This window comes from Lissotriton vulgaris, chromosome 8 (assembly GCF_964263255.1).
Source record: "Lissotriton vulgaris chromosome 8, aLisVul1.2, whole genome shotgun sequence".
Taxonomy (NCBI): domain Eukaryota; kingdom Metazoa; phylum Chordata; class Amphibia; order Caudata; family Salamandridae; genus Lissotriton; species Lissotriton vulgaris.
In genome coordinates, this window is record NC_141696.1 from 108,841,969 (window position 1) to 108,854,406 (window position 12,438).

General features: G+C 45.9%; 1 protein-coding gene across 1 annotated transcript in view; it reads right to left on the reverse strand.

Annotated features, from left to right (window-relative positions):
• The window catches only part of LAMTOR1 (late endosomal/lysosomal adaptor, MAPK and MTOR activator 1), a 149,003-nt gene that overhangs the window by 31,465 nt on the left and 105,100 nt on the right, over positions 1–12,438 (reverse strand). Inside the window, exon 4 of the mRNA XM_086933773.1 lies at positions 2,754–2,880. Coding sequence (XP_086789899.1) covers positions 2,754–2,880 — 127 coding nt within the window. The remainder of the gene's footprint in view (positions 1–2,753; positions 2,881–12,438) is intronic.

Consider the following 12,438-nt stretch of genomic DNA (forward strand, 5'->3'; position numbering starts at 1 on the left):
ATAAGGGTCAGTTGGCTCCTCCCATGGTTCATTTTGTGGCTCAGGATCCTGTGGATAATCATAATCAGGCGAAGGATCTTCCCCTGTGTTCCCCTCATTGTCCCCATAGTGAGAAGGAGAGTAAGGAGGAAAAGGAGTAGTAGGCATAATGGGATAGAATGGAATGAAGGGTCTAGATGGAGAAGTTCCAAAGTCCTTCTTTTTTAGTGGAATAGGGGAATGAGTCAGTGTCCAGTGGCTTCTTTTTCCTGTGCAGGATTGTCACTTTACCAGTCTCTGGATTAATATATATCTTTGCTTGGTCGTCTGCTGGATCGGGATGGAAGAGTTCTTCCTCCACTGTTCTTGGTTGTGACTTTTTTGGGTCGACAACACCTTCTGCTTAGACGACTTTTGGTGCCTTAGTGCTTTTCTTCGGCTCGGGCCCTTTTTTCGGGTCGGCGAGTGTTTTCGGGTCGACCGGGTCTTTCCGTTCGACACGTTTCTTGTACTCAACAGGCTTTTTTGGTTGACTGTCCTTTCCTGAGTCGATGGTCTTTTTAGGATCGACTGGTGTGTTTGGAGCCCTGGTCTTCGGGTCGATGGCCTTCTCCGGCTGGATTATAGGTTTCTATACGGCTCCCTTCCAGTCGGCGACCTTCTTTGGTTCGGCGCCTTTTGGCACAGCCGGCCTTTTAGGGTCGACGTCCTTTTTTGTGTCGGCGCCCTTCGGCTTGGTGTCCTTTTTGGGCTAGACGGCTTGTTTCGGGTCGGCGCCCTTCGGCTCAACCGCCTTTTTCGGGTCGACGCTTTTCTTGGGGTCAACGCCTTTAGGCTGCACGGCCTTCTTCGGCTCAACGGTGTTCTTTGGATCGACGCCTTTAGGCTGTACGTTTTTCTTGGGGGTCGACGGCCTTCGGGTCGACAACCGTTTTAGGCTCTGGAACCTTCTTTGGGATTGCGGTACTTGGCCCTGGGGGCTCTGAAGGTTTTGTTTTCGGAGCCGAGCCGGATGGCGGGGCTGGCGAATGTTTTTTTGGATCTTGGCTAAGGCCTTTTGGCGATGCCTCGACCGGAGCCTTTGTTAACAAACCTGTGTAATCGGTGTCGAGGGCAGTGTACTCACGATTTGCCCCGGTGGGAATCTCGTCATCGGAGTCAGAGTAGTCCTCGACAGTGACTATCTCTAGGTCCGAATCTGGAGCTTCTTGAAGTTCCTGGTCATCATCCAAGATGTTGTCCGGTTCCGGTGCCTGCCGCTGCATCTCTTGCCTAGCGGCCCGTCGATTCCGTATGGTTTTCTTCGACCGAAACTGGGCGCAGGCTGGGTAGGTTTCTTCCTTATGGTCTGGAGAAAGGCACTTGTTGCATACTTGATGCTTGTCAGTATGCGGGAACTTGGAGTGGCATTGTGGGCATCTTTTAAACGGGCTCCTTTCCATCGACAGCAGGCCCACGTGGCGCGAAAAGGCCCAACGGCCCACGTCGACGACCGATTCAAGATGGAAAGCTTTATCGAGTCAAGAGGTACTGAGCGAGAACAATACCGTCGAATTCGAAGGCCTTTTGGCCTTTATAAAAGTTTTGTTTCGATTCCGAAGTTGGAGTGTAGGAATAACATCCAAACTCAATGGAGGAAAAAAACAATCTGAGGATGGAGAGGATGCCCATGCGCACTGTAGTCCAGGGGAGGAGTCACCTATCTCATGATACTTTGAAGACTCTTCCAAGACAACAAAGTGCAATCATCCGGACCCAACACTAGGCGGCGATCTATGCACAGATATGAATTCAGCAGCCCACATGCCTCGAACATGGAGGTACCTTAGGTACACCTCAAGCACCCCCCCCTTCATTCAGACATTAAGGAACGGCCAAAGAAGCTTTCACGTACTGGTGCCAATACATGTCATGTAGAGCAAACAACTGAGCTCAGAGTGTGGCCTGTGAGGATGGGCGGGTACTACTGTAGCTTGGTTTAATTTTTGCTCAGCACAAATTCCCATTTTACAGCTAAATGCACTTATCTATATATATATAAAAACAAATGTATGTCTGTCTATTTGTCCTTTATGCATTACTACACCATTCATCCGATAGGCATGAAACTTTGGCAAGTTTTTGAGTACACTCCCGCAAAGGTTTCTGGCAAAAACAAAAAAAATAATTAAATAAATAAATATTGTTAAATATCGGCCCCCCAGGGCCCTCATAATCTTTCCAATACTGAACGTTTACAGTTTCCGGTGCGACTCGCTTTTGCAATGACCATCAACAAAGCACAAGGACAATCGCTGCAAGTGTGTGGACTAGATTTGGAGAATCCGTGCTTCTCACATGAACTGTATGTGGCCACCTCACGCGTCGGAAAACCTTCTGATTTATTCGTGTACGCACCAGACGGAAAAACAAAAATTACAGTGTATCCACAAGCACTCGAATAAATAAACAGAATTAAAACACTTTAAAATGTCTTCCATATTAAAATGAATAAGTTTCAATAAAAATTACAGTGTAAATTGAATGTTATCATAACAAGTTTCCTTAGATTTCCTTTCTTCTGAGATCGCAGCAACGCTCGACGGGTAAGCTAGTTGTGAAATAAAAGAAAAGTGTGCTCCTTTTGTGGGAAGGCTGGGGGAATTCCTGTTACATGTCCCCTTTTATTTTTGACCACCAGTCTATGATAAACTCCTTTTCTTTCCAAGGCTGCTTAGGAGAAGCTGGCTGAATACATGTGCAATGTTTAAGTAGGACACGTCTTGTAAACTCACCTGCTGTATGTCTGCAAACTGGACTAGGTCGCTTGCAAGCACCTGGTGCGGTTGGTTGGTTAGCGAAATCAAGGGAGGTAGCTTCTTCCAAGCAGTCAGGTTGTTACTCAACATCGCCAACCTCGTGCTATCGGGGAAAGAAAACACATGAGGAAACAACCGTTAGAGGCAAGGATGACCACAAGTACATACCACTTCAGCATGTGCAAACTGAAATAGGCTTTCTCTGAGCTTCCTTCCTTAGGAGAGAGAGAGAGAGAGAGAAAGACAGCTACTTCTTGCTGGTCTCAGCCATTGCAACTGCCTGGAGATCTATGTCAGAGACCATGGGAGGAGGATGACGGCACTGAACAAACACATCCGGACACTTCTCCCCGATATAGACAATGATTAAATCACCATAATGGGGCATGGAGACCATATAATTTATATAGCCACCACTGGATACTTACGACGTGGTGGCACAATGAAGATCCTAGGCTTACACTTGAACAGGTTGTACCAGAAGCGGGTTCAGAGCGTGTACTGCCCATACCACTATCTTCCCTGTTCCAGTGCTTAGTTCTGTTCTTGATAACAGTCTTATCCAATGCCACCTAGGAGCATGTATTGCCCAGTACAGCTCTCAGACTTGTTACACTGCTTTGCCGTATGCTTGGAGAAGCCTCAACAGAAGTCTCAGAACATGCACTGCATGTGAGCCTAGTGTACGACTGTACCAACATGGATATAAAGGAGCAGCTTTATACTTGCGTTCAATACATGGCGAAACCGCCCTTTAGAACAGTCTTGGTAATTACAAAGAACAATGGTTCACACATGATTACAGGAGTAGTAAGTACTTGATAAATTAATACACAGTCAGAAGTGAAATTAATGTGATACGGCCAGCATGTTAGTTTTACCAGATACATTATAGAGCAGAAAAGAATGTAATTCATACTTTCAGTAAATGCAATCCAAAGAAACTGAATTAATTATGTGCTCATGAAAAGTGATCAACCATTGCATCACTGTCTGATAGAGGAGATCTTATTCTTCCTCTTTACATGCAAAAGTCTCATCAGGTGCTGTTTGTCTAATTGGATCCTAGTGTAGTTCGCCATATAGTAAATTAATCTAATGATTTAATGCATAACCCTAAACACCATGCTCTTTATTTAATTCCAGAGAAGCATTACACTGGGCCTCCTGATCTAAATCATATGGAGGTGAGAGTGGGAAAACAGGATGTGTTTAATTGACCTTACAGGTCCCAGAACGTATAGGGGATTCCACTGCCTGGACAACTTTCTTTTCCAGAGGTGGAGAAGAAGTCGATGTTACACAGAGGACATGCTTCCAAACTGAACATTTTCAACTGTCTGGTAAAATAGACCCTTCACAAAAAATGTTTGAGCTGAAGAAACTTCATAATTTGCCAGGGTACAAGTAAGGCATACCGGAACATGGATTGACCATGGATCGAAATGGTTCCCTTTCTGTTGAACTTTGGGCTGAGGCCGGACTTGTGGCTCTGTACTGGACCAACAACGGTCTTCCTGGAGAGAATGTCTTTCAACTGTTGGCCAGTCTTGCTAAGCTCAAGAGCTGTCTTGAAGACGGCAACTAAGGACATGGGGTGACAGAAGGAGGAGTTTCGGTTCAAGGAAGCTCGTCCCCTCTAGCTGGATGTTGGAGAAGAGATTTCAATACTGTCTTTAAGGCCAGTATTCATGGGCCTTGAGCCCAATGCCATTGATATGGGTGTGGGCTATACTGTACGGGCATATCAAATGTGGAATAAAGTATTTGCCATGGTAGGTTTAGTGGGCACCCCTTAATGCAATTATCCATTTGAATTGATCTGTGTGTCAAATGGCAACTGGCTCCCATCATTCTCCAGTGTATACTTCCTCATATTCTAACTAGTAAACTCCTTTGAGGGTCTCAGTGCAAACCTCATTTTCTTTCATGGCACAATGAGTCCTGCATGGTTTTGTTTGTTTCCAATACTAGCTCTTACATGCCACATCCAACATCTGGTGTTGCTGTGGTTCATGGACAGTGCAAGGTTTCAGACAACCTGGATGATTTATGTTACTTTGGGTGGGGGAGACCAAAGAGGGGAATTGTTCATGATCTTGAACTACAACTTCTAAAACCAACCCACCAGAATGTAATTTTCATATAATCGCATCTGCAAAACAAGTTCCCTGCAATCAGTACAGATGTTCTGGTGCAGTATTTCTATAAAGTGATAGAAACTTTAAAAGGCTTTTTTCCCAATGTTTGCAACAGTCACAGTGGCATCAGACCAATCAGAAATGCACCTCAATTGTGTGGTACACAAAACTCCACAAGTGTAGAATTTAAGGATTCAACACTTTGTAAGGATTGTGAACCTGCTTGACAAATTGGGTTTCAAACCTGTTCAATAAAATGGCTGCTACAAAAAAGTCTCGACTTAGATTTTGAAAGCACAAAAGATAATAGCAGTCTCACTCTACAGATTTGAATATTATTATTACAATACATTTATTCCAGCTCATTCCTTCTGGACAGTTAATGTATTTATTTTACTTAAACTGCTCAAAGAGGGTGCACTCTAAACATAATCATGTTAAAGCACCTACAGGACAGAAGAGACGAGGTGAAATCACTAGAACAGCAGTGGGAGTGAGGACTGGCCACGCATTGTGGCTTTGGACCACTAGATATGTACAGAGGGCAAGGAACTGAAAAATTCTGTTCTTTCTTGTGTAGTCGGCTTTCCAGCCTGGTCAATAGCCAAAGCACATTCCCCAGGGAAAGAGAAGGATGGACACAGGGATCTGCTGAGCTTGGGCATGGACAATTCACCACTTTGATTCTTTTCTGTCTTTTTAACATTTAGATCTACTACCACTGGCAGCAGAGCACTCTTCAGACAGAAGGAGACCAGCTGTCTAGAGAAATCTGTACTGAAGGACATGAAACCCTCTTCCCTGCCTAATTAGGTCAATGAAAGTTTTTTTTTTGTCTAACTGGGATTTTTTTTAAACTTTTGACGCTTGACAAGGAATATGCTACTTACCAGTATGCATCTGTTCTTGGCATGTAGGGCTGCTGATATTCATATCTGAGCATAGATCGCCACCTAGTGTTGGGTCCGGATGATTGCCCATTGTTGTCCTGGAAGAGATAGGTGGCTCCTCCCCTGGACTACAGTGCGCATGGGCATCCTCTCCATCTTCAGATTGTTTTTCGCCATTGTGGCAGAGATGGAGTATGATACAGTAAGTGAAGTTCATGCTAAAAGTAATAGTGAATGCTACAGCTGCGACAGGCACCGGGGAGGAGGGTGGGCAATATGAATGTCAGCAGCGCTACATGCCAAGAAAGATGCATACTGGTAAGTAGCATATTCCGTTAGAGGCATGTGGGCTGCTGAATTCATATCTGTGAATAGACTGTAAAGCAGTCTCTCCCCTAGCGGTGGTTGCCTGTGCCAGCTGCAGCAGTCTGAAAAAGAGTTTTGAGAACAGCCTGTCCTACAGCTGCTTGGAGTGTACATCTACGCAGTAGTGTTTGGTAAATGTATGTATGGTAGTCCATGTGGATGCTCTACATATCTCCTCTAGAGGAATGTTTCCTAGGAAAGCCATGGATGACCCTATTTTGCGTGTGGAATATGCTCTTGGGGGAACTGTTAAGGTGCGTTTTGCTTTTAGATAACATATTTGAATGCACTTAACTATCCATCTGGCTGACCCAGATTTAGAAATGGGGTTGCCTTTGTGTTGTGGTGAAAAAGCAACAAACAACTGTTTAGTCTTCCTGAAATCTTTAGTCCTGTCTATGTAATCTTTAGTCCTGTCTATGTAATATTGCAGAGCTCTCTTAACATTTAATGTGTGTAGGGCCCTTTCAGGTACTGACTATGGATTTGGGAAGAACACTGGCAGTTCTAGTGTCTGATTGATGTGGAAGTGGGATACCACTTTGGGCATGAATTTAGGGTTTGTCCTAGGCACGACCCTATTTGCGTGAATTTGAATGAAGGGCTCTTGAATAGTTAGGGCTTGCAGCTCGCTAACTCTTCTAAGCGAAGTAATAGCTACGAGAAAAGCCACCTTCCATGTTAAAAATTGTATTTCACACGAGTGTAAAGGCTCAAAAGGTGGTCCCATTAGTCTGGTTAAAACCACGTTTAGGTTCCAGACAGGTGAAGGTGGGTGTCTTGGGGCGGTCACTCGTTTGAGCTCCTCCATGAATGCTTTAATTGCAGGCACTCTGAATAGCGAAAGGTGCTGCCTGTTCTGAAGGTAAGCCGCTATGGCAGCTAAGTGTATCCGTATGGATGTATAGGCTAGATTGCAGCGGTGTAGGTGCAAAAGATAGCATATGATATTTTGAATGGACGAGTCTAGTAGGTTTATGTCGTTGTTGTTACAATAAATGACAAAACGTTTCCACTTTGCCGCATAGCATGCTCTTGCTGTAGGCTTCCTTGCCTCCTTGATAATGTTCATGCAGTCAGGAGGTAAGTTTAGGTAGCCAAACTCTAGGACTTCAGGAGCCAGATTGCAAGGTTCAGCTGCTGAGGACCTGGGTGCTGAATGTCTCCATGGCTCTGCGTTAAGAGACTGGGTGTTAGTCGTAGTCTTTGAAGAGGCACCACGGAAAGTTCTAGGAATGTGGTGTACCATGGTTGCCTCGCCCATGTTGGAGTAACCAGGATTAGCGTCATTGAATGCTGGCGCAGTTTGCGTGCCACCAGCGGTATCAACTGTGCTGGTGGAAAAGCGTAGACAAATTTGCCTGACCAGTTCATCCATATCGCATTGCCCTGAGACTGCGGGTGTGGAAACCTTGCGGCGAAGTACTGGCATTTTGCGTTTTCTTTTGTGGCGAACAGGTCTATCTCTGGATGTCCCCACTGTTGGAAGTATGGTTGTAGCACAGTGGGATGAATCTCCCACTCGTGCACCTGCTGGCTGTGTCTGCTGAGCAGATCCGATATTGGATAGTCCTTGCCTGGGAGGTGTTCCGCCATGAGAAAAATGTTTCTCTGGATGGACCACTTCCACACTCTCTGAGCCAGATGTGACAGCTGTGGAGAGTGTTCTCCTCCCTGTTTCTGTAGGTAGTACATTGCAGTCATGGTGTCCGTCCGGATCAACAAGGTTTTGTTGCACAGATGTACTTTGAAAGCTTTCATTGCCATAAAAATTGCCATCAGCTCTAGCAGGTTGATGTGCATTTTCTTTTGCTGCGTGGTCTATAAGCCCTGCACTGTGTGGTGGAGGACATGGGCTCCCCACACTATTAGGGATGCGTCCGTTGTCAACACTATTTGTGGTACAGGCTCTTGAATCAGTCGTCCCTTGCAAAGGTTTTGTGGATTCCACCAATGCAGAGAGTAGTATGCACGACTGGTCACCAACACTAGGTCGTTTAATTGTCCCTGAGCCTGGTTCCACTGCCGTGCTAGGCACTCCTGCAGCAGACACATGTGAAGTCTTGAGTGTGGGACTATGAAAATGCACGAGGCCATCATGCCTATCAGTTCCATAAACACTCGGGCTGGGAGTGAGTGTTGGGGCCTGAACTTTTGGATCAGCGTTTGAATGCTGTTTATTCTGGCTGAATTTGGCTGTGCTTTTGCTGCCAGAGTGTCTATTGTCGCTCCCAGGTACTGCTGTACGTGGGCAGGCTGAAGATGGGACTTGTTGTAGTTTAGCGAGAAACCTAAACTGTGCAGGAGGTGAATAGTGCGTGACATGTGTCTGGCACATTGCTGGGCTGACTGTGCTTGTATCAGCCAGTCGTCCAGATATGGATAGACATGAATATGCTGTCTTCTGAGATGTGCAGCTACTGTCGCTAGGCACTTGGTGAACACCCTTGGGGCTGTTACCCCAAAAGGGAGGACTTTGAATTGGTAGTGCTGATTTTGTATTGTAAACCGGAGATATTTCCTGAGTGCCGGGTGTATTGGTATATGGAAATATGCGTCTTTGAGGTCTAGTGTTGCGAGGAAGTCTCCTTGACGCAACATTGGTAATACCTGCTGTAGAGTGATCATGTGGAAATGATCTGATAAGATGTATTGGTTTAGGGGCCAGAGGTCCAAAATTGGTCTGAGAGACCCGTCCTTCTTGGGGATTAGGAAGTACAGTGAGTACACCCCTGTACCCTGGTGTTCTAAGGGTACTAGTTCTATGGCCCCTTTTTGTAGCATGCTGATGACTTCTTGCTGCAATAAGTGTAGGTGTTCTGCGGACATAGGACGGTGTCTTGTGGGTATGTTGGGTGGTGTGGAGATTAATTCTTGGCAATAGCCATGCTGTATAATTTGTCTCACCCACCTGTCTGTAGTTATGTTTTCCCAGACTGGCAGGAACTGCTGTAATCTTCCCCCGACCGGTGTTACATGGTCTGGGGGTAGTGACAAGAAGTCCCTGTTTGGTATTGGTAGAGGATCTGGTGTTATTCCCTCGTCCTCTACCCTTGGTGTTATAATAATAATAAAGCCATTTCTAAAGCGCCTGGCTGCACTAAAAATAGTGTGTCCCGCGCTAGAATGCTACTATATCTCAAGAGACAGAAGTTGGAGAGAACGAAACAAAGGTCAGAGGGAGGAGAGAGAATTAGATAACTGGAAACAGATGAGTTTTAAGTTTAGCACGAAATCTAGTTACTAAAGGTTCCATTCGAAGGTCGAGTGGTAGTTCATTCCAGTGTTTAGGAGCCAGGTACCTGAAAGAGCGGCCACCCATCCTGGCTCTGCAGGTACGGGGGAGTTTAAACAGCATAGCTCTGGTCGACCTCAGGTTTCTGGTGGGGCAGTGAATTGTGAGGAGCTTTTACAAATAGCCTGGGCCTTTGCCCTGGGCGATGCGATGCGTAAAGCATAAGGCTTTAAATTTAATGCGTTCCTTGACCGGATGCCAGTGAAGCTTCGCTAGAGCATTCTTCCCAGATGCTCTTTACGAGGCAGGTTAAGTACCAGGCGGGCAGCAGCGTTTTGCACGCACTGCAGTTGGTGTAGGCCTTTTTTACTTAGACCTAGGAGCAGGACATTGCCGTAGTCAAGATGGGGTGTGACTAGGGCGTGGCCAAGTGTCTTTCTGGCGTTGATGGGGAGAAGGTCAAGGACTTTACGGAGGGTTTTTAGTGTGCTAAAGCACCTGCCCGTGACTTTATTGACCTGAGACCTGAAAGAGATCCGAGTCGAGCATTACTCCAAGATTTCTGACAGAGTTCGTGGGAGAAGGGAAATTGCCCAGTTCCACCGGCCACCACATGTGCGACCAGGCAGAGGGGGATTTACCAACAACTAAAAGTTCCGTTTTTTCGCCATTCAGGCGCAGACAGTTGTTATTCATCCATATTGCCACTGATGACAAGCATTTGGAAAAGTTAATGGCATCTTCCGTATGGTCGAGCGAAAGCTTGATCATCAGTTGGGTGTCGTCAGCATAGGTGACAATATCCACCCCGAAAGCTTCAACTATATGAGCCAGGGGTTCCATATAAAGGTTGAACAGGGTAGGGCTTAAGCTGGAGCCCTGTGGAACCCCATGGCTCAGCTTCCGGGGGGGAGGATTTGAAAGGGGGACAGTGCATCTGGAAACTTCTGTTAACCAGGAAAGATTTTAACCAGGCATGGGCAGTTCCTTCTACTCCCATGTCAGAGGCGAAACAGCAACGTTGTGTGCAGCATGGCGTCAAATGCTGCACTGAGGTCTAATAAAACCAACGCTGCTGTCTGTCCTTCGTCCGCCATCTGTCTGAGGCACTCAGTGGAATAGAGGACGGCTGACTCTGTCGAGTAGCCGGCTCTAAACCCCGATTGAGTGGGGTGGAGGAGGGATTCCTCCTCCAGATATTTCATGAGTTGCCCGTTAACCACTTTTTCCACTATTTTTGCACAAAAGGGAAGAAGGGAGATGGGACTGTTATTGCCACAGTTTCCACCTCTACTGTTTTTGTTGTAGGTGTTTTGCGTGTTGCCTTTGCTGTAAGAGGTTTGCTGTGTTAAGCCTCCTCTTGCAGCTCCTCTGTTGCCGGAGCGACGAAAGGAGCCGCCTCTCTATGGTTGTGACTGCAAGGCTCCCATAGACTTGGCTTTCTCGGTATCCTTCTTCATTTGGTCTAATATTGTGTCCACATCAAGACCAAATAAAAAAAGCAGGGTTTACAGGTTGATTGAGTAAAGTGCTCTGAACCTCATTCTTAAACACAGAGATGCGTAGCCACGCATGTCTTCTGAGCATGACACTGGTATTGATAGCCCTGGCTGCTGTGTCTGCTGCATCTAAGGCACATTTGATTGAGGCGTTAGTTATTAGCTTCCCCTCTTGTAATATGAATTCTGCCTGTTCCTTATAAAGGTCAGGTAGATGCTGGAGAATCTGCTCTAGTGTGTCATAGTGCGCCCTGTCATACCTGGCTAATAGGGCTTGTGCGTTTGCAATTCTCCATATGTTAGCTGCTTGACCTTTTTGCCCGAAGCCTCCAGAATTTTAGACTCCTTGTCTGGAGGTGGAGCTTCGCCAGAGGCTTGTGAATTAGCACGTTTACGTGCATTGGATACGACCAAAGAGTCTAAAGGCAGCTGTCCCTTAATGTATGTAGGGTCCACTGGTGCTAGCCTATTTTTTCTTTCTATTCTAGGGTTAATGACCCGTGCCCTGGTTGTTTCTTTAAATAGGTCCCCTGCATGTTTAAGCACCCCTTTTAACATTGGTAATGTTTTAACAGTTTTTTCTGAGGTGTTGAAAGTGTCAAAGAGGAAGTCTTCGTCAATGGGATCTGCATGCATCTCCACATGGTGATTGTATTCTGCTCTTTCTATCAATGCATTGAAGGCAGCTGTGTCCTCTGTAGGCGAAGTCTTAACAGGGTATGCAGTATTGTCTGGAATTGGCTGAGAGTCTCCAGGATCTACAGGGTCAGACCATGGTAGATTTTGTATGTCCTGGTCATTGTCCACTGGATAATTGTACTGTTCATGGGCCTCATACTCCCCATAGTCATCTGTGCGTGTGGGAGAATATGTATAAGTTTCTTGCACATATGGTGTGATAGGCTCAAAAAGAACTGGAGATGTTGAAGTGTCTCTTTTTCTTTTGAGTGGTATTTTATAGGACTCAGCGTAAGTGTCTGGTCTGATTTTCCTTTTCAATAGGGTAACTCTGCCAGTATCGGGGTCAACATACAGTTTTGACTGTTCCTCTGTTGAGGGCTACTGTTCTTCAGGTATTTTAGCTCTTTCACCCCGATTTCGACTTTTTTGTTTGTGTCGGTTCGAATCCGGTAGTTTGTTCGACCGCTCTTGGCTTCACGTGTGTAGAAGTCCGAATTTAATTGGTCCGAAAGACTTTGGTGTTTCGACAGTCTTATTAGACTGTATGAACTTTTTTGGAGCCGTTGTTGTTAGACAGTTCTCGTTTGTTCGATAACCATTCTTTGGCCTGGTGTCGTCTTCGGAGCTTGCTGCTTCGGAGCGATGTTTTGTTGCCTCGGCTCGACGGACCCCTTCGGTTCGATCCTTGTCTTTGGCTTGAGTGTTTTAGGATGCACTGGCATTGGTTTGTCGACTTTTTGTTTCGGTTCGACAACAGTCTTCCGTTCGAGTCCTTTGTTTGTGTTGCTTGGCGTAGACATCTATCTCGTCGGTTCGACGGCCTTTAGCTTAAATGCGGACATGGGTGTA